The 21512-nt window shown below is 41.9% G+C and overlaps 1 protein-coding gene across 1 annotated transcript in view; it reads right to left on the reverse strand.

Moving 5' to 3' along the window:
• Window positions 1-7851: 7851 nt before the first annotated feature.
• LOC102565252 (sodium channel protein type 5 subunit alpha) overlaps window positions 7852-21512 on the reverse strand; it is a 309008-nt gene continuing 295347 nt past the window's right edge. Inside the window, exons 24-28 of the mRNA XM_059729221.1 lie at window positions 15921-15974; window positions 13871-14012; window positions 11769-11869; window positions 11009-11279; window positions 7852-9938 (exon numbers count right to left, since the gene is read on the reverse strand). Of these exons, the coding sequence (XP_059585204.1) occupies window positions 8704-9938; window positions 11009-11279; window positions 11769-11869; window positions 13871-14012; window positions 15921-15974 (1803 nt within the window). The 3' untranslated portion in view covers window positions 7852-8703. The remainder of the gene's footprint in view (window positions 9939-11008; window positions 11280-11768; window positions 11870-13870; window positions 14013-15920; window positions 15975-21512) is intronic.

The raw sequence follows: 21512 nt of genomic DNA on the forward strand, positions 1-21512 counted from the left end.
GACATATTCACCGCCCTATCCTTAAAGGAAGGAGATAGCCTTCCCACCTCTCCCACATACAGCGAGATGCTTGGCTCAAGGGGTCTCAACTGATGTCAGCTCTGGGAAGGAGCTAGATCTTAGCAGTGCAAAAAAGCCCTCTTCAACACCTGCCTGTGTTTTGCCCTGACCCTGGCATTGTCCCAGCTGGCACTGACCCTCTTGGCCCCTTTCAAAGGAAGGCCCCTTCCTCCAATTCCAGTTTCCTGTAGCTGAAAAGAAATAGAAAAGAGACATTTCTGGCAGGTCTCTTCAGTGGCCAGCAAGCTGATAAGCCAGGTCCTTGCACACGTGTTCAGGACAGCTTGGGGAATGGGAAGGAGAAGAGGGCAGAAGCAGGTCGGTGCACCTGGTGCTATGCAGGCAGGCTCTGCCCCTGCAAGAGTCCTTCCCGAAACCAAATACCAGTCTGTGGGCACTCCTGGGTGCCTGCAGCCTCCATCCAGCTTTGCTCCTTTTTGAGTCCCTCATAGCTCCAACAATAACCCTTGCTTCAAACAAACAAGGAAGCAAACCTTCAGGCTTTCTCCAAGCAGCAGGAAAATGGCATTTAATACCAGCTCTTCCTAGAAGCAATTGCCTCTGGATATCAGTCTGCTTTCAACCCAATGCAAGCTCCTTGTTCTTTCTCCCCCTTGGACTTTTAACTGCCTGCTAATCACCCACAGCTGGCTTCCTACCCCAGGGTTATCTGCCTCCCGTGAAGGGCCAGATTGCTCTTACACCATCATTGTAACTTTGTGATGTTGGTACCTTTGCAATCCCAAACATGACTTAGAGCAACCTCAGTGTTTCTCTGCATTATGACAGCTGTCCAGAGATACAATGAAACCGTCCACAGCAAATTCCCATTAGGGATTGCCAGAAACAGCACGAAGCAGCCACGCAGAGGGCAGAATTTCCCTCCGAGGTTACCTATCAGCCCTTTTTTATTTCATTTTCAAATCTGCAGGAGAGAACACGAGAAGGACCTGCTTGTTTCTGTCCTTCCTGAACAACCAGAACAACTTCAGCATCTAATTCAACGGCAGGAGTGCTTGTGGGTGTGACTTAGGAGTGAATGCCACCGTTCTGGCTGGCTTACCTTGACTGAATGAGGAACCTCCAAACAGATGGCAGCTACTCCAGTTCTTCGGCTGGGCCCTCGGCAGATTCACGTGTACTAGGGATCAGGAACACGTGGCCTGTAGTACATGTTCACTTCGGAGTTGGCACTGAAATGGATTTGCATTTAAAATAGGGCTTTGTTCTGCAAAGTGGCTCTACATATGGGACAGTGAGGGTCCCGATGCTTGTCTGTTGATTCCAGGTGACAAAGGAAACCAGCCCCATGCAGCGTACCTGGCATCAAACATCATCAATCATAAAGGTTTTGCAGGCCAAACGACGCTCTTTATTTACTTCTGCTCTGACCTAGTTGCCTTCAAAATGTGTTGCTGTGAAGGGGTTTGCACACTGAGGGTGTGAATAGAGCTTTATAACCAAAGTTGCTGATGGTGCACAAACTTTGAATTCTCATAAAGGCAGCGATGGTGATCAAACGTCCCAAACAGGGGGAGAGGAGAACAAGCACTGTGCTACCTCCTGCTGGCTCTGGGCACTGTGGACAGATGGGCTGACACCTCAGCATAGCGGTAACCTCTCTCCTGAGTAGGTTGGACTAAATTTTGACAGACATCTCTGGGCTTTGTAACTCCTTAACTTTGACCATATTTTTACTAATGCATACCTCATCCCAGACCAATGGAGCTCTTCCAAAAAACCTCCCTTCATACCGTACTCATAGCAGTGAAAATAACCCTCATTGTGTTCAATTAAAATACCATCACTCTTTCTTAAACTGAATGAATTCTGCAAGGTTAGGGAAATAAAGGCAAGTACAATATATTTTTGTCATTAAGGTAAGCAGGTAGACCTGTGCATACAGACACAAGGGATCATGCTTTGACATGGCCAACTTTCATTGATACCTGTGGAGCCAGGATTTCACCGCAGAAGATCTCCTGAATAAGTACGTGACAGTGTTCATACAATAGCATTGTAGTGTTGTATCCACGAGGATCCAGGGAAACAGCGAGAAGCAAGATCTGTTTAGTAATATCGTTTATCAAAATAAGAGTTAGACATGCTTTCAGGCACAAAATGCACTTCTTTAGGCCACAAAGCGAGAACCTCGCACTGTCATTCTCCTTTTTTCCAGCTCTCAATTTACTGTAGGCATTGAAATACTCAGTCTTTTACTTAAAGCCCCAGCTCCTGAAATCACTGTCTGTCCTTGTATCTCAATTTTCCTTTAGGGGAGAAAAAAATCTACCCCCCATGGCTGCAAAGGGAGACTGGAAAAAAACATGACCCAAGGATGTCCTAAGGGTTTTGAAAGCAGTCGACAAATAAAATGTACAACAAAAAGTGATTGCTTAAAAAAAAAGGAAACTGGTTTTGGGCTAATCCCGTGATATCTGAATTCAGACTCATAATTTTTTTTTTAAAGGCCCAGGATGATGCACTACCGTGTGGTCATTTTTCAGAAGAAAATGACACACTAATGAAATCCCAGGTTCCTACTAAAAGGCAATATAATTTGGACACCATAACAATTTCTACCATGACTGCGAGAATCCCACTAACCAGGAAAGTGGTTTCAAGAGCTCCGCTGCGGTAGGAGTCCATGGCATGTAAACTGACTGAAAAGGCTGGGTTGTCAGCTTGCTAAAATAGCTCGTACGGAGGTGCTGACAAAAACATCCTGGCATTGCAGTCCAACACCTCCAGTCCTCACAGGGTTATCAGTGACGTTTGACTCCGAAACATTTTTCTCTTGCTGCCAACAGCCATGCCACTTGAACTATTTGCTTTCACATGCTTTCCCTTTGACACGGGTGCTATTTCTTTGTAATATGTAAACACTCAGGAGGATTTCCATGTTTGTTCTTTGGGGAGATAGGGGGGGAGGCCCTTCTTTTCCAATGATACGTAGAAAATGACATGAAGAAACTGCCTCTTTCACTTCCAGTTTCAGCGTGATTTGTGGGTGACGTTTTCCTGCCAGCCTTCTCTCCTTTTTACCCCCCTTTCCCAGCATGCTGCTTATAGCAGGGAAATTCATTGCTCTTCTCAGGAATACAACACGCTTATTGTCACTGCGCACGGAGTCGTATGATACCAGAGCTTGATGGCCGCCTGCTTCTGATTACAAAGACACGGACATTTCTTTTCTTTCTTTGTGTGCTCCTACGCCTGCAGCTGTTGATGATTATGAAAACTCCCCCTAAGAGCAAAGCAAATGGCCATAGCATCCTGTAATAGATCTCCTTGGGCTGACCTACACTCATGTAACATTAAGAATTGAACCCAAGTCCTGGATTTTCAAAGCTGCTCAGAGATTTGGTCACGCAACTACCACGGAGGAGCAAAACAATGGAAAGTTCCCGATCAAAACCCTGATATAATTCTGAGCATGCTGGTCTGGTCTCGCACTGATTTTACTCAAGTGTGACAATCCCGTCAGATTCTCCAGTGCTTTGTGCCATGGCTAATCAGTTCTGCATGATCAGAACAGGCCAGGTCCTCAGGTTGTGGAAATTAACACAGCTTCATTAACTTCAATTAAGCACCAGCTCCTTACAAGGAGGATCTGCCTCACCAGCTTCTTTTCTGGAGCTAGCCAGAAAACAGGAACTTTGTTTTACCCAAAATGCCAAGGTTTCAAAATGTTCATTCAGCACTGAAACAAAACTGAGACCTTTTCAACATTTCCACCAAGAGACTCGCGCTCAATAGTCAATACCCCAGTATTTAGTCAGGTGAATGGGACAGGGAAGACCCAGGCCAAAGCCCATGCTCTGAACTCTGCAAAGAGGATGATGTGCATGGGTCGCTCACCAGCGAAGGAGCTTAGTCCTGGCTGTTCCTTCTCGGAGCTAAGACATTTTCACTGGAATTGATACCGTTTCTCCAAATGTTTCCGTTTCAACGAACAGCCATTGGGATAATGAAAAACAGTCTGTCAAAAAACCACTCCACTCACTCTCCTCTCTAAACCTGGCTGCTTGGATGTTACCTATTTTAGTCAGCTGAACTAGGGTAAGTTAGGATCTTGCAGAAGGCAAGGCAAGATGGTACTTTTTAGAGTAACTGGTTATGTGTAGGTAAACTGCCCATTAAAGGTGGAATAGGACCTGTTTACATGTCAAACTGCACCAGTTTAAGGTAAAGGGAGAAGTTAAACTGATGTTCTTAAACTAACACAAAATACTGCCTGTACCCAACCCAACCTTATTGAAGATGATTAGGAGCAAGATAATCTTATGTAGAAATAAGAGTGCCCAGACAGGGATTGCATTAGTTTAACTAAACTGGTGAAAATCTATTGATAGATAAGAATTGATTCAGTCAAACCAGATACAAGCTAAGGCCCTGATCCTGGACTTCACTCTATGTATGCAAACCCCGAGTCCATGCAGAGCCTTACTGAGGCCAGTGGGACTCTTTACAGTGCTCTGGACTGTTGAAGTGGAGCTTATCCCTTGGGCAGGATCTCCAGCACCATGCTCAGTGGGAAATGTCTTGCTTTCTGTTTTGCGCCCATTTTACTGTATGACTGAATAACAACACCAACATGACTTAGCAATCTGATGAAACAGGAAAGAAACCTGCATTATGATTAGTGAGGTCTTATTACCTCTTGCTTGCCAAAAATAGTTTTGATCACTTAGGCTTGATGCCTGGTTAACAGCATCTCCCATTCCCCCCCCAAGCTTACTGGGAAGGAAAGGCAGAACTAGTCATGCCAAATTGGTCCTGTACATAACTCATTTCAGAGAGAAGCTTTTAGGTCTGATCCAAATCCTCCTTAAGTTAATGGGACTCTTTCAATTGATCACAACCAGCTTTGGATCAAGGCTTTAATCTGTAGCAGTTAGCCTTACAATAAAAGAACCACTTGAGTGGATTTCATTGATTCTTCACCTCCTAATATACGTGAAGTTAGATGCCCTCTACTTCCAAAGCCTAATTTGCCTGCTGTACAAGAGCTGGAGGAATCACATCAATGTTGGTACAGGAACAAAAAAGATAATGTGCCACAGAAAATATTTGTTATCCTTATTTATTTAATAAAGAAACATAATAAACTCGACTTTTTCCAGGTACAAAGAGCTTCATATGTCCTGTGATATTGGCTATCTTTCCCTTGCTCTTTTTATAGTTTGAATGATTCCTGCTGTACTCTTTATTGAACAGATCAACAGAAAACGACAGCGCCCATCATGCTTATAGTCAGTATGCGCCATCTATCCAGTCAATAGCTTTAAACAATATCACTACATTGGGAGGTTGTAGCATTGCTATATTGCAATCGATATCTCTGTTAGCAAAGACTTGCCGATAAGGTTACCTGAAGTTTTGAAGGGAGATCTGCATATAATACAAATATAGCAATTATGCTTCAGTGCTAAAGAAATGCTCCAGAAAACAATAGAAAACCCAATAGAAAAACCAACATTCCATTTACAAAGCTTTGGAAACTAATTTACAATTTATTTTTTAGAAAGTTGTCCTGTAAACAGCTACAGTTAAGACCCTCTTTCAGATTCACTTTACAGCTTTGGGGTAGGACACAGTACAGTTTGTAATTACATTGATACTATAGGGTCTCACAACAACGAAAATAGATATTTAGCTCAGGGATGATATGACTGGTGGAAGAGCTCTCTTGCAGTAATGTTATCGATGGCCAGCTAATTTTCCTATTACATCCCTCTCGTTATTTGGTTTCAATGATTTTTTTATTATATTAGGAAGTTACAATTTAATATACTATCTGCTAAGTAAAGTAACAAATAATTAAAATAGCAGTAAAAGAATGTGATCAACTTATCACTGCAACATGTAGGCTAGCAATTTTTTTGTTCCTTGATATGGTTTTTGTGTATGGAAAAATAAGATGAGAAATACCCATTCACTTAGCATTTTTCCTTCTTCATTTTATTCTGAAACTTTGAAAAGCAAATAATCCTCCTACTAGTTGTCAGCCAACAAATGTTGCTTTGTTCAGCATGTACTAGTTTCTGATTAAACTTTCTGCAGTTAGAGGCAGCAGCTCATTTCTAATGACCAAATTTCTCTCGGAGAAGAAAACATTTTTACCAGTTAATCATGTCATTTGAGTGCCAGCCACTCTTAAAAAATTCATATGATACATACATATAAATATAAAACTTGCATACTCTTTATGGGTGTTATGTACAATCAGAATAAAATTACAACATAAATACACATAGATTCTGCTCCTCTAATTTGAGATGGCTTGAGCAAAATTTAGTAAGGGATAGGAGAAAAGAACATTTTTACTCCAAAGAACACGTGTGGAGTAGTTCCCTTAACTTAGAATCTGATTATGTACAAAATTCAAAGGCAACAAAATCCTCAAAGGAAAAGCCATATGGAATATGCAATAAATACAGGGTTAAGAGGACAAGAGAGGATGTTTATAATAATACTTATTAGAGTGCCTTCCATGCCCTCATAGCACTTTGTAATCATTCAGTCTTACAACACCTTTGTGAGGTAGGTAAGTATTATTATCCCCATTTCATAGATGGGTAAACTGAGGCACAGAGAGGTTAAATTATTTGCCTAAAACTCACATAGCAAGAACCACGAATAGACTCCAGGAATCCTGACAGCAAGTCACCTGGATTAACCGATAGACTAGTCTCACAATTGAATGCTCCTCTCACTGGATGAAGATAATGGACTTATATATTATATTTATATCTATGTATATATCTATGTGTATATATATATATATACATACATACATACATACATATATACATACACACACACACACACAATTATTTTTTAAACATATTCTGATTCACTTTGTCAATAGATCATATGGTGACAAGAACATTTCGTTGCAACACTGTCTTGTTTTTGGATATCTTGAATTCTTGTGTACAACTCCATGTGCATTTTGACTCCTTTGTAAGCTGGGAAGTAACTAAATGTTAGCTCTGGTATACATTAAATACATTCTTTGTAATTTGTTTCTCCAAGGTGAAAAACATGGCTGCTCTCCCTTGTAGTGCAATGACTCATTACTGACTTCTCAGCCAAGATCTTCCACGAAGGCCAACCAAACCCCAGTGCCATGAACTTAAAGATCTCAAATAGAAGACACGCCCGTAACCATGAACTTGTCTCTTTATATTCTGCAGACACTTCCACGTATTCTACCAAGACTGAAAGGTTGATCTTTTTTTTAGAGCACAAACCATTACAAATGTCCTGAAGCACTTATAATGGGACCCTGTTGCTGTTCCGTCTTTGACCTGGAGCCAACTGACATGTCAGCTACAAATATTTCTTTGCTTGTCTTCCCCGGCAAAGATCTTGTTGCTTTCTTGATCCATTAGATTTCTATTGCTAATTTTTATACTGTTAGCCCTTCTCCAGTAACCTAAGCGCACTCTCTAATACAATGAAGGATAGAAAGCAAATAGAATTCTAAATCTCAGAACATTTGTGCAGACCCTTAGGCAATTCCCCTCCCACCGCACCGATAGCATGGCAAGAAGCTTTCTGCATTGAACAACCCGCGTCAAAGCATTTTGGAGTAATATTGATGCATACAGCTCGCAAGCAAGCATGCTTGGCTCAGTGTCACTGAGGAAAATGTCCCACTCGCTCAACAAAACTCTATCTGCATAGACAGGGCTTTGGCACCCTGTCCACCCAATTACCATGTGATACACTATGACTATGAGACTTTGATTGCAGTGTGCAAAGCAAATTCTTGAAACGTACTAAAAAATTAGTGCTTTTATTAATAATTTTACAAGCAGAATCCATTACTGTCTAATTTCCTGTAAGATAGAACAAGCCATTTCTTTTTTTTTTTTTTTTTATTTAACATTACTTTCTTCCTCCAATGTTTTAATTACTGCTGACCAGCAGTTACATGTCCCAAATGGGAGGTCATATTTTAATAAACACTTGAAATGTTGTTGATTCAATATTTTACTTTGCAACAACTTTCCTCAATGTCTGATGGGAGTCTCACCAATTCCTGTTACCTTGATTCTGAGTTTATGATGTAGAATGTAAGGATGATCTATCTCCATGGAAAAAGAGACAATTATTTGATTTAAGTAAAAAAATATCAAATATAATAAATTTATGAAAGACCATTCACAACATATACAATAAGTGTTACAGTTTGCTACAGCAGCTGTGATATATCTTTTTAGATATATATCTTTTTAGATATACATATATCTTTTTAGAATGCAAGGTCATACATTGCCATAAGTAAACACACTAATATAAGTAAGACCTTAAATGAATGTATACAGCCAGGCTTTATCTGTGGATAGATATACACAGTGTTTACTGTTTTACAGTCTAGCATGTTCATGATCACACCACTGATATAACAGCTGTGACCCTGCACAGACTCTTCCTGTGCATATATAAACATTGAGCAAAGTTGAAAAGAGCAGGGCCAATGGTTATATAATGTATTGACTCCCATCGTTAAGGGTAAAAACTCTATTGTTTCTTTTGCAACTAACGTTTAATAAGAAGGCTGCTTCCATTGTTGTGTAGTTACAGCGTTACATTCTGTAAACGGTATTTTAAAGCGTTCTAAACAAATATTTAAACAATGGATTCTTTATCTCTGTCCGGAGATAACAGACAATCTATAGCTTCCTCACTCTTGCTAGAGTCTGTCATTTTTAGCTGGAGGTTGTCACTGGTGGCTCTTGTGACACTGTCATAGGATGGAGGGAAAGATGTTGAGGAAACAGAGTTTGATTTGTCTATGGGCCTACCATAATTTTCATTCATCATAAAGGCAATAAGACCTTCCTTCTCGGGGGCACCTTCGTCAATGATGTTGCCATCACAAGTTCTGTGACGGTATAAGTATGAAGCCTGTTTCAGAGAACGTAGAAACAAATGCCTTCGATACGCCCGCTGGATAATAATGGCAGAAACCTCCTCTTGTTTCCGCCTGAGCGTGGTTGTGATTGGTTCATAGGAAATCTTAGATGGGTTGGCAGCCATAAACTTTTCCTCCATCTGTATTTTAAGGGCATCCATCTCTCCAGATTCTCCTAGCACCTTTTTGGTAAAAGCAAACAAAATATCCAAGCAGTGGATCCTATCTCCACTGACCATGGGAAGGTCCATTGCTATGAGCTTAATTTTGTTTGGTTTTGGTATGCGTAAAGGTTCGGACAGTGCATCTGCAAAGTCTGAAAGTGCAGAATACTCAATAAACTGAGTTGCTTCAGGATCAAACTTCTCCCAGATTTCATAAAACATATCAAAGTCATCCTCGCTTAGAGGCTCTGTGCTTTCCTCAGTGGCCACACTGAAGTTCTCTAAAATAATGGCTATATACATGTTTACAACAATGAGAAATGATATAATGATATACGTAACAAAGAATAAAATCCCTATGGCAGGGATTCCACAATCTCCTTTCGAACCATTTGCATTTAAGATGTTTGGATCACAATATGGTGGTCCAGTGTTTAAAATAGGATTGAGAAGCCCATCCCAGCCAGCTGACGTTGTGATTTGGAAGAGACAGAGCATGCTGTTACCAAAGGTTTGGAAGTTGAACATGTCATCAATCCCATGCTCCATCTTAACGTAGGCAAAGTTAGCCATGCCAAAAATGGCATAAATAAACATGACTAGAAAAAGTAGAAGACCAATGTTGAACAGAGCAGGAAGTGACATCATTAAGGCAAAAAGGAGAGTTCTAATTCCTTTGGCTCCCCGTATAAGTCTTAGGACCCGGCCGATCCGAGCCAAGCGAATGACTCTGAAGAGTGTAGGAGAGAAAAAATATTTTTGAATGATGTCAGAAAGGACAGTGCCTTTAAGAAAAGAAAGAAAAAAAAAACAATTAATACCCAAGCCATGATTCCAGATGTATCTTAAAGTGATCATCTTAAGTTATCAAGAAGAACAGAAGCTCCTCCACACTGCTCTGCTAACAGCTATCTTGGCTGCCTTCTGTGGGGAACAGTCTGCAGGGGTGATGGCTTGGTTGGATAGTCAAGCCCATTCAATTCGCAGGCTCTTTGCTGATTCTACAGAAAGGTATCCCTACCACTGACATTTTGTTGGAAAAGAGGAAGCCGGCTATTATGAGTTTGGAACAGGGATTAATTAATGCAAATCACAAACTGCCACTTCTCCACTGTACTCAGTGGGTTCCCCTGAGCTGCTAAAGGTACACAGATATTTGTACTATTTTCATGTTATGCAATGATACTTCTATATAGAATCATAGAGCATCAGGGAGAAGTAGGGCTGGAAGGGCCACCACAGGTTATCTAGTCCAACCCCCCTACCTTCGGATCATCCCTATCCAATCCATAACCTGAACTCTGTGTAAGACTACCATCAACCCTGACACAAGACAGACATAACATCCTAACCCCTGTCACAGGTTAAGTAGGCCATGGCAGCTAATGTCCCGTTTCCATAAAATGTTGTCAGGATACACTCGAGACATCCTGAGAAGAGGGCCACGGCCCCACTAGAGGAAGGCAAAACTCCTCTGAGTTGGTGCTAATTTAAGCATGGGGTAAAATTCCTTCCTGACCCCCAAATACAGCAATCAGTCTGCCCTCGAGTGGAGGGGCAAGACCCTCCAGTGAGGAACCTCTGGCTTTGGTTCCAGCAGGAGCATTGGCACACCTGAGTCAAAACCCCCAGCCTGATCTAAATTATGATGATTTATATGATGTATATGTCACTATTTAAGACCCAACCCTACAGTTTGGTCTCCCACTATGGCGCTGAGGATGACCATCGCTTAACGGGAAGTCCTCCACACTATGTCGTATGAAGAATTTTACTCTGGCCAAACAATTCTCTATTTCCTCCCTTTTATTGGTTTGATTTTGGTCAAAATTTTCTGTTTTTCAGGTTTACCTACCCACAATGGATAGAATCACAACAACAAAGTCAAAGATATTCCAGCCGTTGGTGAAGTAGTAGTGTCTTAAAGCCAACATTTTAATCATGCACTCTCCAGTGAAGATAGCAACAAAGACCATGTTGATTATATGAAGGATATGGACTTTTTCATGACTTTGGTCATCTGTTTCTACCATCATGGTGATCATGTTAAGGCAGATGAGAATCATGATGGTGACATCAAAGGCTTGCTTTGTGACTATGTCGAAAATAAAACCTTGGTATTTGTTCTGAAATAAAGTAAAAGATCATTACTATTGCACTCATCACTTAATGACAATTTAGTTCCCTTCCTCTCACAAAAGGACTCTAGAGGATAATGTGTGCCACTGTTTATATAGACTCGCATCAATGCAAAGGAGGTGGCAGACTGGCTAGATTTTCATTTAATGCTAAGGCTTTTTTTGGTCTAACAAGAAAGGTAACAATTATAGAGACAGTCTACACATTGTGAAGAACTGTGCATTATGGACTGGGATTTGAGGTCTTAAGTTCATTTAATAGTGGCCACAATAGGTAACTCCAAAAAAAAATTTTAGCTGCAAATCATCACTGTAATTCAGTGACAGTTACAAGACACGCAATTTACTGTATTGAAACACTGGCTAAATCTAATATATAATTACAAAGGTGGGGAGCGGGGGCAGGCAATTGAATTCTGTGTTGAAAGAATATTCACTGACAATATGTTTCAAAGCGAAAACCTTAGATAGTCTTACCACTGGCCTTGGGATGGGTTTTTGCGGTTTTTTGGATCCCAATTTTTTCATTGCATTATAATACTTTTTCTGTTCTTCTGTCATAAAGATGTCTTGCCCACCTAAGTATAGGGAGATAGTACTGCTATTATTTTTTGATGAAAAAAATACAGCAAAATGAAACATGTCTAAAGTTTTGGGAATCTCCATCCTTCCCTTATTTCTTATTTTTTCTGTCTTTTTGGTGGCTTTTATCCAGATGCCTAATAAGGGCCTAAACGAGAGTGGTATGCTAGGCAGCTATCTGGAAGAAGGTGGGAGTTAGTGGGGAGTAATGAGTGGACGTGTCTACATGTGCTTATTAAAGTGCTTGAACAAACTTTGGAGCTTATTGCTTTGTTTACTGCTCCCAGGCACACATTTTTATGTGCATCCAGGACTGCAGCACTGTGATCCAAGGCAGAGCAGCCCCGGCTGGCAGGGAGCTCAGGAGGTCAGCCTGCCAGTCTGGAGCTGCTCCCCCCAGCTCAATGTGCTGCAGAGGGGCTGGCTGGGGCCCGTGGGTGCTTTAGCATGGGACGAGCTGGAAGGCTTCCCTGCATTGAAGCACCCTCGTGCCCCAGCCAGCCGGGGCAACATATACACGTGCGCTGCTGCAGAGTAAATTAGTTTACTCCAGCATAATAGGGGTGCATGTGTAGACACGTTTACTGCACAACTAATTAGTCTAGTGCACAGTAAACATCTTGTGTCAGTGCCAAATTATGACAGGACTCGATATGAATGACCAGGGTGAGGGAGACTACTGGAAACTTCACTCCTGTGCTTTATACATGCAGGCCACTCAGGATCACAGTTCTCAGCAGAATGCAAAGACTGCTCCTCCCGGAGTTCATGGGTGCATTTAAATGGGAGCAGGAGGCTGTGCTGGGGCAAAGGGGTGGTGCCGTTCTAAAAGACGGTGACGTTTGCACGCCAAGGACTGGAGGAAGGGATGTGTCTATGGCACGGTTCCTCCCTGAGGCTCTGCTGGCCAGGTGTTGCTTCACACCAGAGGTGTAGCAGGACAGCTGTGACCAAGGGCAGATGTGAGGGGATGCACAGGTGCAGTTGTATCCCTTTTGATTCCTGCTCCACCCAAACTTTAAAACCAGCTGCCTGGAGGGGGCAGCATCATTTTTAGTCAGGCAGTGCTGAGGGAGTCAGCTGATTTTAATGGTTTAATATCATCTCCCCAAAATCTGCTAATTTCTCTCTACCCCACAGATGTTAATGGTTCTCTATCTTTTTTAACTGGCTTGATGTTCCACTGTTCAAACAATCCTTTTTTCTGCAAATTTGCTGGCTGTTACCCATTCCTTGTAATGATAGGCCTGCAAACCATTTTTAGCTGTAGCTAAAAACCTTAACTCTGGTGTGGTAATATTAACTCAGATGTAAAAATGACCAAAGTGAGGTATTGGAGGCACTGTCATGACAATTAGGAAAACTCCATTTTGTTTTATGAATCTGAATAAGAGATGCACATTTAACTATAATGGCTGTAGAACTAATGACAAAATATCTTTTGATTATCCTGACTATTTTTGGCTTAGTTTGTTGTGCTTTTTAAAACTTAATATGTTATTTAGCAAATTAGTGCACAGTCCAATTGCTATATTTGTTTTTGCTTTGATCTTAAGCTAAAAAATGTAGTGCAAGTTCCCTAGCATATTGGTAAAGCTTCTAGTTTCTCTTTAACTGGAGAAAAATGTGTGTGGTGTTATAAATAATGATGCGCTACTTCTTCAGCACCCCACCATTTCACAATCCTAGATCAACCCATGGCTGTGATGGCACCTATTTTTGCACGCCTCCCCCCAAAGGTAGCCCCCTCGGTTACACTACTGTGTCACATGAGTCCTCCTTTATGTGAGCACAGTCTTTCTGTCCATGTTTGCAGAGCTCTCATCCTGCAGAGATAAGGGGCAGCTGCAATTGTGTTTTTGTAGAAGTAATACAAGATGGTTTCTAAGGATATGCTGTTAATCAAGATGCTAGAGTGGTTACGCCATTGCTGATAAATCCATCCCTAGTGCCACTCGACGTAGCAATCACAAGGGGCTGTGCAGCATATATAGTACTTATCTTTTTCTTTTGTTGGTTGAAATTGTCAATAATGACACCTATGAAGAGGTTCAATGTGAAGAAAGACCCAAAGATGATGAAAATCACAAAGTAGAGGTACATGTATAAACTACTTTCCCATTCAGGCTGCTCCTCACTCTGCACAGATAAAAGGCAAACATAAAAAGAAAAGGGAGAAAAACTGCATCATCATCACATGTATCAAAATATTTTTGCTGTTAAAATAATCTGTCATTCAGTTGCAAATAATAGAAAAGTTGGTCCCCCTTAAAGGTTCACTTCTGGTGTCCAAAATGCCACAATAATTTCTGTTACACTTTACAGTGCTGTCACTATGATAACACCATCATTACACACTAATAGCAGCTTATCAAAATGTACACCTTTAGGATGCGTCCACTGTACTGTATGAAGTAGGAGCCCAAAAGGGGTAGCAAATTAAAGTTCTGATTAGCCGCCTTCTTATACGAACTAGAAGTACTCTTGGATATCAATGGCAGAGCCACAGTGTAATTATATGCTAATAGATGTCACTGTATTAAAAGCTATAGGATAGTTAGAAAGTACCGATTGTTAATTATAAGTTTTCTTTCTTGCATTAAGAATATGAACTAATGTGATCCCTGTTTGAAGTCTATTGGCAAATGTTAATTTCTTAATGGTGACCACTCAGAGCTAATTGCAACTGCCTCTTGATATCCTGTAATGAAAAAAAAATGGAAAATCGAAAGATCTATTCAGTCTCAAGTTTGATGCCAGCAGCTCCAGGGTTTTGAGTTTTCTGTCTGGCTTAGGCACTGTGGGGAATAGAATCCAATGTGGTATTTCCAAAAGTCATTTTAACATGTAATGTAAGGTGCTGTAGCTCCATTCAACCTATTTATACCAGGCCTGTATCTGGCCTTTCAAATCCTATTCTCCTGTTTGTGTGACAGACATCAGTGCGAGTGTGTTGCCCCTTCAGGTGAGGGTGTCGATCCCATGTTTCAATACTTTAATATGCTTATACCTTTTTGGTTACATTTCCAAGGTAACTTTGAAAACAGTATGAACCCCGCTACACAAATGATATGCCAGTACCTACATCTATTCAAAACAATGGTAAAACTACCATAGATATCAATGGATATATGATGAGGTGCAATATATCGTATTCACTTGTCTACCACCTGCTACATTTCGTTCTGAACTTCTATTGCAGTGGTTCTGAATGTTTTTACCCTCAAGGAAACCTCCATAGCTTTTTGGACTTTAGAGACACTCCAGTTGAGAGCCACTGAACTAGACTCTAGCTGGTGCCAGGTCAAGGCAGTGGGGGTAGGATGCCACCCTACCACGCCCTGCTTTTTCACCATCTGCCCCCTCCCTGCCTCTGCTCTGGGCCTGAAGGGCCCCACTGCGATAGCTGACTTCCAGCGACCCTCACACTAGCGACCAGAGACGCATGCTCCCACATCCTGTCCTATCTGCTCCAGGGGCATGGGAGGAGTGGGAAGGATGAGCTGGGCTGAAAAGTGCAGCTTTGTGGCCCTGCATTCACTCAACTGCCCGCGTGGGTGCCACTTGTCTGCAGGATGCTGGGGCACCCAGTGGGAAGAGGATCAATTACTTATCTCCTGGCACAGGGGCTGGGTGCTGCAGCCCCCCTGAAAGGATCTCATGGCACCCCAGGGTGCTGCACCACCCTGGTTGAGAATCACTGTTCTAGTGAGTGATAACATTCATTAACACACGGGGACACAATTCCTTAAGTTAAACCTAGCGCATCACCAAGGAAGACAAGTTGCGCAAGCACAACTAGGGCCACCGTTATGGTCATTCATTCTAATAACTGACTGGTGACACAGATGACTCCAAGTTACCAAGCATTGGAAATCAAAGTCTGCAAGCGATATCAGAAGCAAAAGTAGTTAAGGAACATTGTGAAGAGAGAAGAAATAACGGGGCGGCAATATTTTGGGCTGCTAATCACCCTGACTGGAGCAAAACTCAAGTAAGACAGGAAAGAAGGAAGCAAAAGGAAAGCATTTCGTTTTATTAACTTACCCCTCGTGAATCGACTGCTGCATACATAATTTCCATCCAACCTTTAAATGTTGCCTGAGAAAGAAAAAAACCCAAAATACATCATTCTGAAAAATATAAGCACGTTTCAATTGGTTACATCATCACTTTCTAGTGCCCTTCTGAAAAAAATTATGCAAAGCAGGCTCTTCACTGTTAATAAATTGCTTTTTCCTTTCAATCCATAGGTACTCATGGGTATTTGTTCACACCAGGTGTGTCTACACGTGCATTTAGGTATGCCTAAATTTAATGTATACTAGCTTAATGCTCATTAAGGTGATTTAGGCTCTCATCTACACGTGCATGCAATAAAGCACATTAATGCTGAGTGCACGGACTGACGTGGGACTAAAGTTAGTTCCAAGTCCATCCGTATGCAGTGTTAATGCACCTTAATACATCTACACATGCATTAATGTGCTTTAGCTATTCGTGCCTAAATTTGATATTTGCCTTTGCAGGTATCAAATTTAGGTGTGAATAGCCTAAAATCACCAATTTTAAGGCACATTAAGGGTGTGCATGTGTAGATGCGCACCCCTAATGCAGCTTAAATCAGGCTAAAGAGACTTAAATCAGTACGTGTAGATGTGCCCACAAATAACTGAAATCAGGCTGAGGCGGTTTCCCTTTCTGGATTCTCTTATCCATGTGGCTTCCTAATTGTTGCAATGTTTAGTGGTAAAAATAATGACTTTCTTGCAGGACTTTTTTTTTTTAAACAATTAAGCAATTTAAGCAATGGTCCACAGCTGTAGGGAGCAAACTAGGAAAGCCAAGGCTGCAACTGAACTCCAACTGGCTACATGAATCAAGCACAATAAAAGGACAATAAAAATCAAGGGCAATAAAAAGTCCTTCAGATATGTGGGGAGTTGAAACAAAAACAAGGGCAACATTGGACCCCTGATAAAACAGTTGGGGCAGCCAACACCCACAAAAAAGCTAATCTGCTTACTTAATGTTGGTTTTTCACCAGCCCAAAGGGACCACCCTGCCTAACATGATGTGGGATGACCAGGGTGGGATGAATTATGCCCACCATTGGTGTGGATCGTGTGAGGGAGCATCTTGAGAGGCTGGACCCTCACAAATCAGTTGTTCCACATAGTTTGCACCCAAGAGCGCTTAAAGAACTGGCAGAAATCATAGCATAGCTGCTGGCAAGGATATTCGAGAACATGTAGTGCTCGGGCAAAGTACCTGAAGATTGGAAGAGGGCCAATGTGGTGCCTATCTTCAAGAAAGGAAGGAAAGAAGACCCAGGAAACTACAGGCCAATTAGTTTGACTTCAATCCCTCAGAAGATCTTGGAAAAAATATAAAAGAAACCATTCTAACAAAAGGCAACATCCTGATGGACAGCCAGCACGGGTTGGTTGCGGGTAGGTCTTGCCTGACCAACCTCATTTCCTTCTATGACCAGGTGATGTATCACCTGGACAAAAGTGAAGAAGTTGATATCATATATTTGGACTTCAAAAATGCCTTTGACCTAGTATCCCATGATGTCCTCATGGAAAAATTGGGCAACTGAGGCCTTGACTACTCCACAGTCCCACGGCTGGGGAACTGGCCCTGAGGTAGGACGCAGAGGGTGGTAGTTGACAGAACCGAATCAACGTGGCACTCGGTGACTAGTTGTACCCCACAAGACTTCATTCCTGGACCTGTACTCTTTAATGTCTTCATAAACAATCCGGACACTGGTGTCAGAAGCAGACTGGCTGAGTTCACTGAGGACACCAAACTTTGGGGAAGAGTGTCCACACTTGAGGATAGGCTGGTTACCCAGGCTGACCTCAATAGGCTTGCAAGGTGGGCGGATGAAAACCTGATGGCATTCAATGCAGAGAAATGCAAGGTGCTCCACCTCGGGGGAAAAAAAAACCTGCATCACACTTATAGGCTCAGCAATGCTACACTCAATAGCACCATGACCGAAAGAGACTTGGGGGTTATGACTGACCACAACATGAACATGAGCCATCAGTGCAATATGGCAGCTGGCAAAGTGAGCAAAACTCTGGCTTGCATCTACTGATGCATCTCAAGCAAGACCCAGGATGTCATCCTCCCGGTGTACTCAGCCTTGGTGAGGATGCAGCTGGAGTACTGCATCCAATTCTGGGCTCCACAATTCAGGAAGGATGTGGAGAAGCTTGAAAGAGTCCAGAGGAGAGCCATGCTCATGATCAGAGGGCCTTATAAAGAGAGGCTGTGAGCTATGGGACTCTTCAGCCTGGAGAAGCGCAGGCTCAGGGGTGACTTGGTGGCAGCCTATGAGTACATAGGGGGTGTGCATCAGGATCTGGGGGAACGCCTGCTCACCAGAGCAGCCCAAGGGATGACAAGGTCCAATGGTCACAAACTCCTGCAGGACTGTTTTAGGCTGGACATAAGGAAAAACATCTTTACTGTCTGAGCCCCCAAGGCCTGGAACAGACTCACCCCAGAGGTGGTGCAAGCACCTACTCTGGACACTTTTAAGAAACATTTGGATACTTATCTTGCTGGGATCCTTTGACCCCAGCTGACTTCCTACCCCTGGGGCAGGGGGCTGGACCTGATGATCTTACGAGGTTCCTTCCAGCCCTAATGCCTCTGAAATCAATTCAGTCTCCAGAATTTGGAAGTCTTCCTTTCTGCACACATACAATTCAAGTACACAAGAAATATCAATGTGCCCAACTGTTTGCATCTCTCTGTGCTAAGTTTGGTGCAGGACTTGGAGGAAGGAAAAGGAAAAGGGGGCTTCGTGACACCTTTGCTGCTCTTTACCAAGTTTCTTTTATATGATAGACATTTCTTTTTAAACCAAAGACTCTATCAGGGTTCAAGTCTTTTATGTTTAAAGATTTTTCAGGTGTGAAAGGGTGACAGCATCAACTACTAAGGTGCTTAGAAGTGGTTTTTAGTATTCTGCATCAAGAATATCGCCCTCTGTTTCCAGTATATGCTTTCCACAGTTCCAAGACTGATGATAAATTACACAGCCTTAAACCTGCCTCTGCTCTAAATCACTCTCACTTTATCAGATTCTCATTGGAGTTGCAAGGATGCAAATAAGAAGTAAATCGATGGTTGTATTTTGATTTTATAATTGTTATGACAAAAGAATCAGCTACATTTCCTTTCATTGAGCTACCCTGATTTATACTAGTATGCTAGGAGGCAGAATCATGTCCAATATTCCTGCTGACACTTGGGGTTGAGTTTTCATTGTAGTGTCTCGGCACCTAATTCCAGATAATGCTAACTGGAATTTTGTGCAGGACTCCCAGAGGGAATTCAGCCCTTTGTGTGTAGCTAGGTATGCCTAAAATACTTTGTGAAAAGTTCCATTATATACCCTCTGCTATTAAATTAAGTCCTTTGGGTAGTGCTTGCAGTCTATTCTCTCTTTTAAATACTACTTAACCAATACAAATTTTATCCAAGAGGTCAGCCCTATTTATTTTTCATGAATTCATATAAAACTATTCAAAATCTCATACACGTTTCCACTATGGGCTAAAATAGGCAGTCCCTGAAAATCAGTACTTTGGGAAAAAAAATCTATACATACATGAGTGTTCAGAGGGTCAGAAAAGAGTTTAGAGGTCAGGTGACATTTTATTGAAACAAATGAATATTTAACCCTGCCATGCTGATCTCGCTCAACCCTGCCGTGCTGAACCCTCTCAGCTACTCTGATAGTTTCCTTTTTGCTGCTTTATTTCTAATCCTGTAAAAGGCTTTCCCATTTTATTATAGACGCATACAGTTCAGTCTTCTGTTTAGAAAGGCTGGATGGAGGAAATAAGAGGTCGCATTGTCTGTGCCAGCAGAAATTGATATGCTCCCAACTTGTACTTTCCTCCTTTTTTTAAGAGAAGTCTTTTCACTAGACATTTTATCTCTGGATATTCCAGCACATGTCATAAAAAGGCATTTAGCAAAATACAGGGCAGTACTTGGTGACAGTGATTGGTGAACTGTTCTGAGAAAAATATCACAGGAATGCAGAGCTTTGATTTTGTATTTTCCCAAGACGTCCAGAAATAAGAGCATTAAAAATCCCATCTGGCTTCTGGAAGGCTTCCCTAGACACTTCTGCAGAGAGGAGCAGATATCAGGAATGAGAGAAACATAACACTGGGACAAGACATGACGTATCTGGAATTAGTAGCCACTTATACCCTGGATCTAGAAGTGACAAAATCTTCATGGGGGTGTTTGTGATATTATCCTTCCTGGAAGCTATCCAAAGGAACACCATATTCAGCAGAAATTGTCACATGATGAGATTATCTTCTGATAAACACATTTTGGAGCATGATTGTATTTCACGATTTGACTGTGGGTAAATTAGGGCAGGTGTGGATCGGTGGACCATGGCAAACTGTCCCTCACCTTTGCATGACCAAAAGGCATCTTGAAATAAAACAAACATTTTGTTTTTACATTCAGAGGTTTTCTTTTCAAATGAAAATATAGACATCACAATATGGACAGACATCACAATTAATTTTCAGTGGCTGCTTTTTAAAGGCAGAAATGAGTCATTTTTGTATCTTTGAAAATACTTTGAATGGAACGCCCGCTCAGAGAAGCATTTTAAAACTAAAACAAAACACTGTGCACCACAAGAGTTACCCTTCTCTAAGGAACAAAGGTAAGATATCATCCACAAACAACTGCAAGTTTCTTCCTCTTCTGTGTTAACCCTGTTATCTTCCGGTTTCACTATTGCTCATCTCCAATCCATTTTATTCTATAGCTAATACTAATTTAATGTATGCCGCTGTGCTGATTAGCATGATTTTGGTTCCCAGAAAGACCCAATTCAGGGTTTGTGAGCACTTTGTGAGAGAAAAGCTGATGCTATCTATGCTGCTTCTATCTAACAGGCTCATAAATCCTATCATATTGCGATCGCTTCTCCCAAGTTTCCCATCATTTTCACATTTTCCACCAGTTCTTTCCTACTGATCAGTGCAAGAGCCAAGATAAGAGTATCCCCTGCTTGTATCCACAGCTTTCTGGATCAGAAATAGATTCATAGATTGTAAGGCTGGAAGGGACCTTGGAAGATCATCGGGTCCAGCCCCCTGCACTAAGCAGGAAAGACAACTGGGGTCAGGTGACCCCAGCAAGGTGCCCGTACAAGTTAGGTGGTTCATCTTAAACTCCTTAACTACTGATCTATGCTATATCACTTTGCATAAAAAAATCATTTTTATATTCTCAGATGGGCAAGAGGTGGGGATGCTGCTTGCCGTTCCGTCTTGAAGCAACAGGCAGTAAGAAGGAACTAGGGCTCGGGTGGCCTTGTTCATATGGGCGCGATGCACTGTCTAGTAATGGGGTGGAGGGAACTTGTTGTACAGGTGTGGCCCCAATAGACACTGCTGGCATCCCAAGAGCAGAGTACATGTGGACAAGCACTCGAAGAAGAAAGGCGAGCCGGCCTAACGGAGAGAACTAAACCTTCAGTCAGCTGGGGGAGAGAAAAGGTACAGTCTTCAAAAAAGAAGAAATTCAAATGATAGAAAGCGCTAGAAGCAACCTAGTGGGCTCAGTCACTTA

The sequence above is a fragment of the Alligator mississippiensis genome, chromosome 5, assembly GCF_030867095.1.
Source record: "Alligator mississippiensis isolate rAllMis1 chromosome 5, rAllMis1, whole genome shotgun sequence".
Taxonomy (NCBI): Eukaryota; Metazoa; Chordata; order Crocodylia; family Alligatoridae; genus Alligator; species Alligator mississippiensis.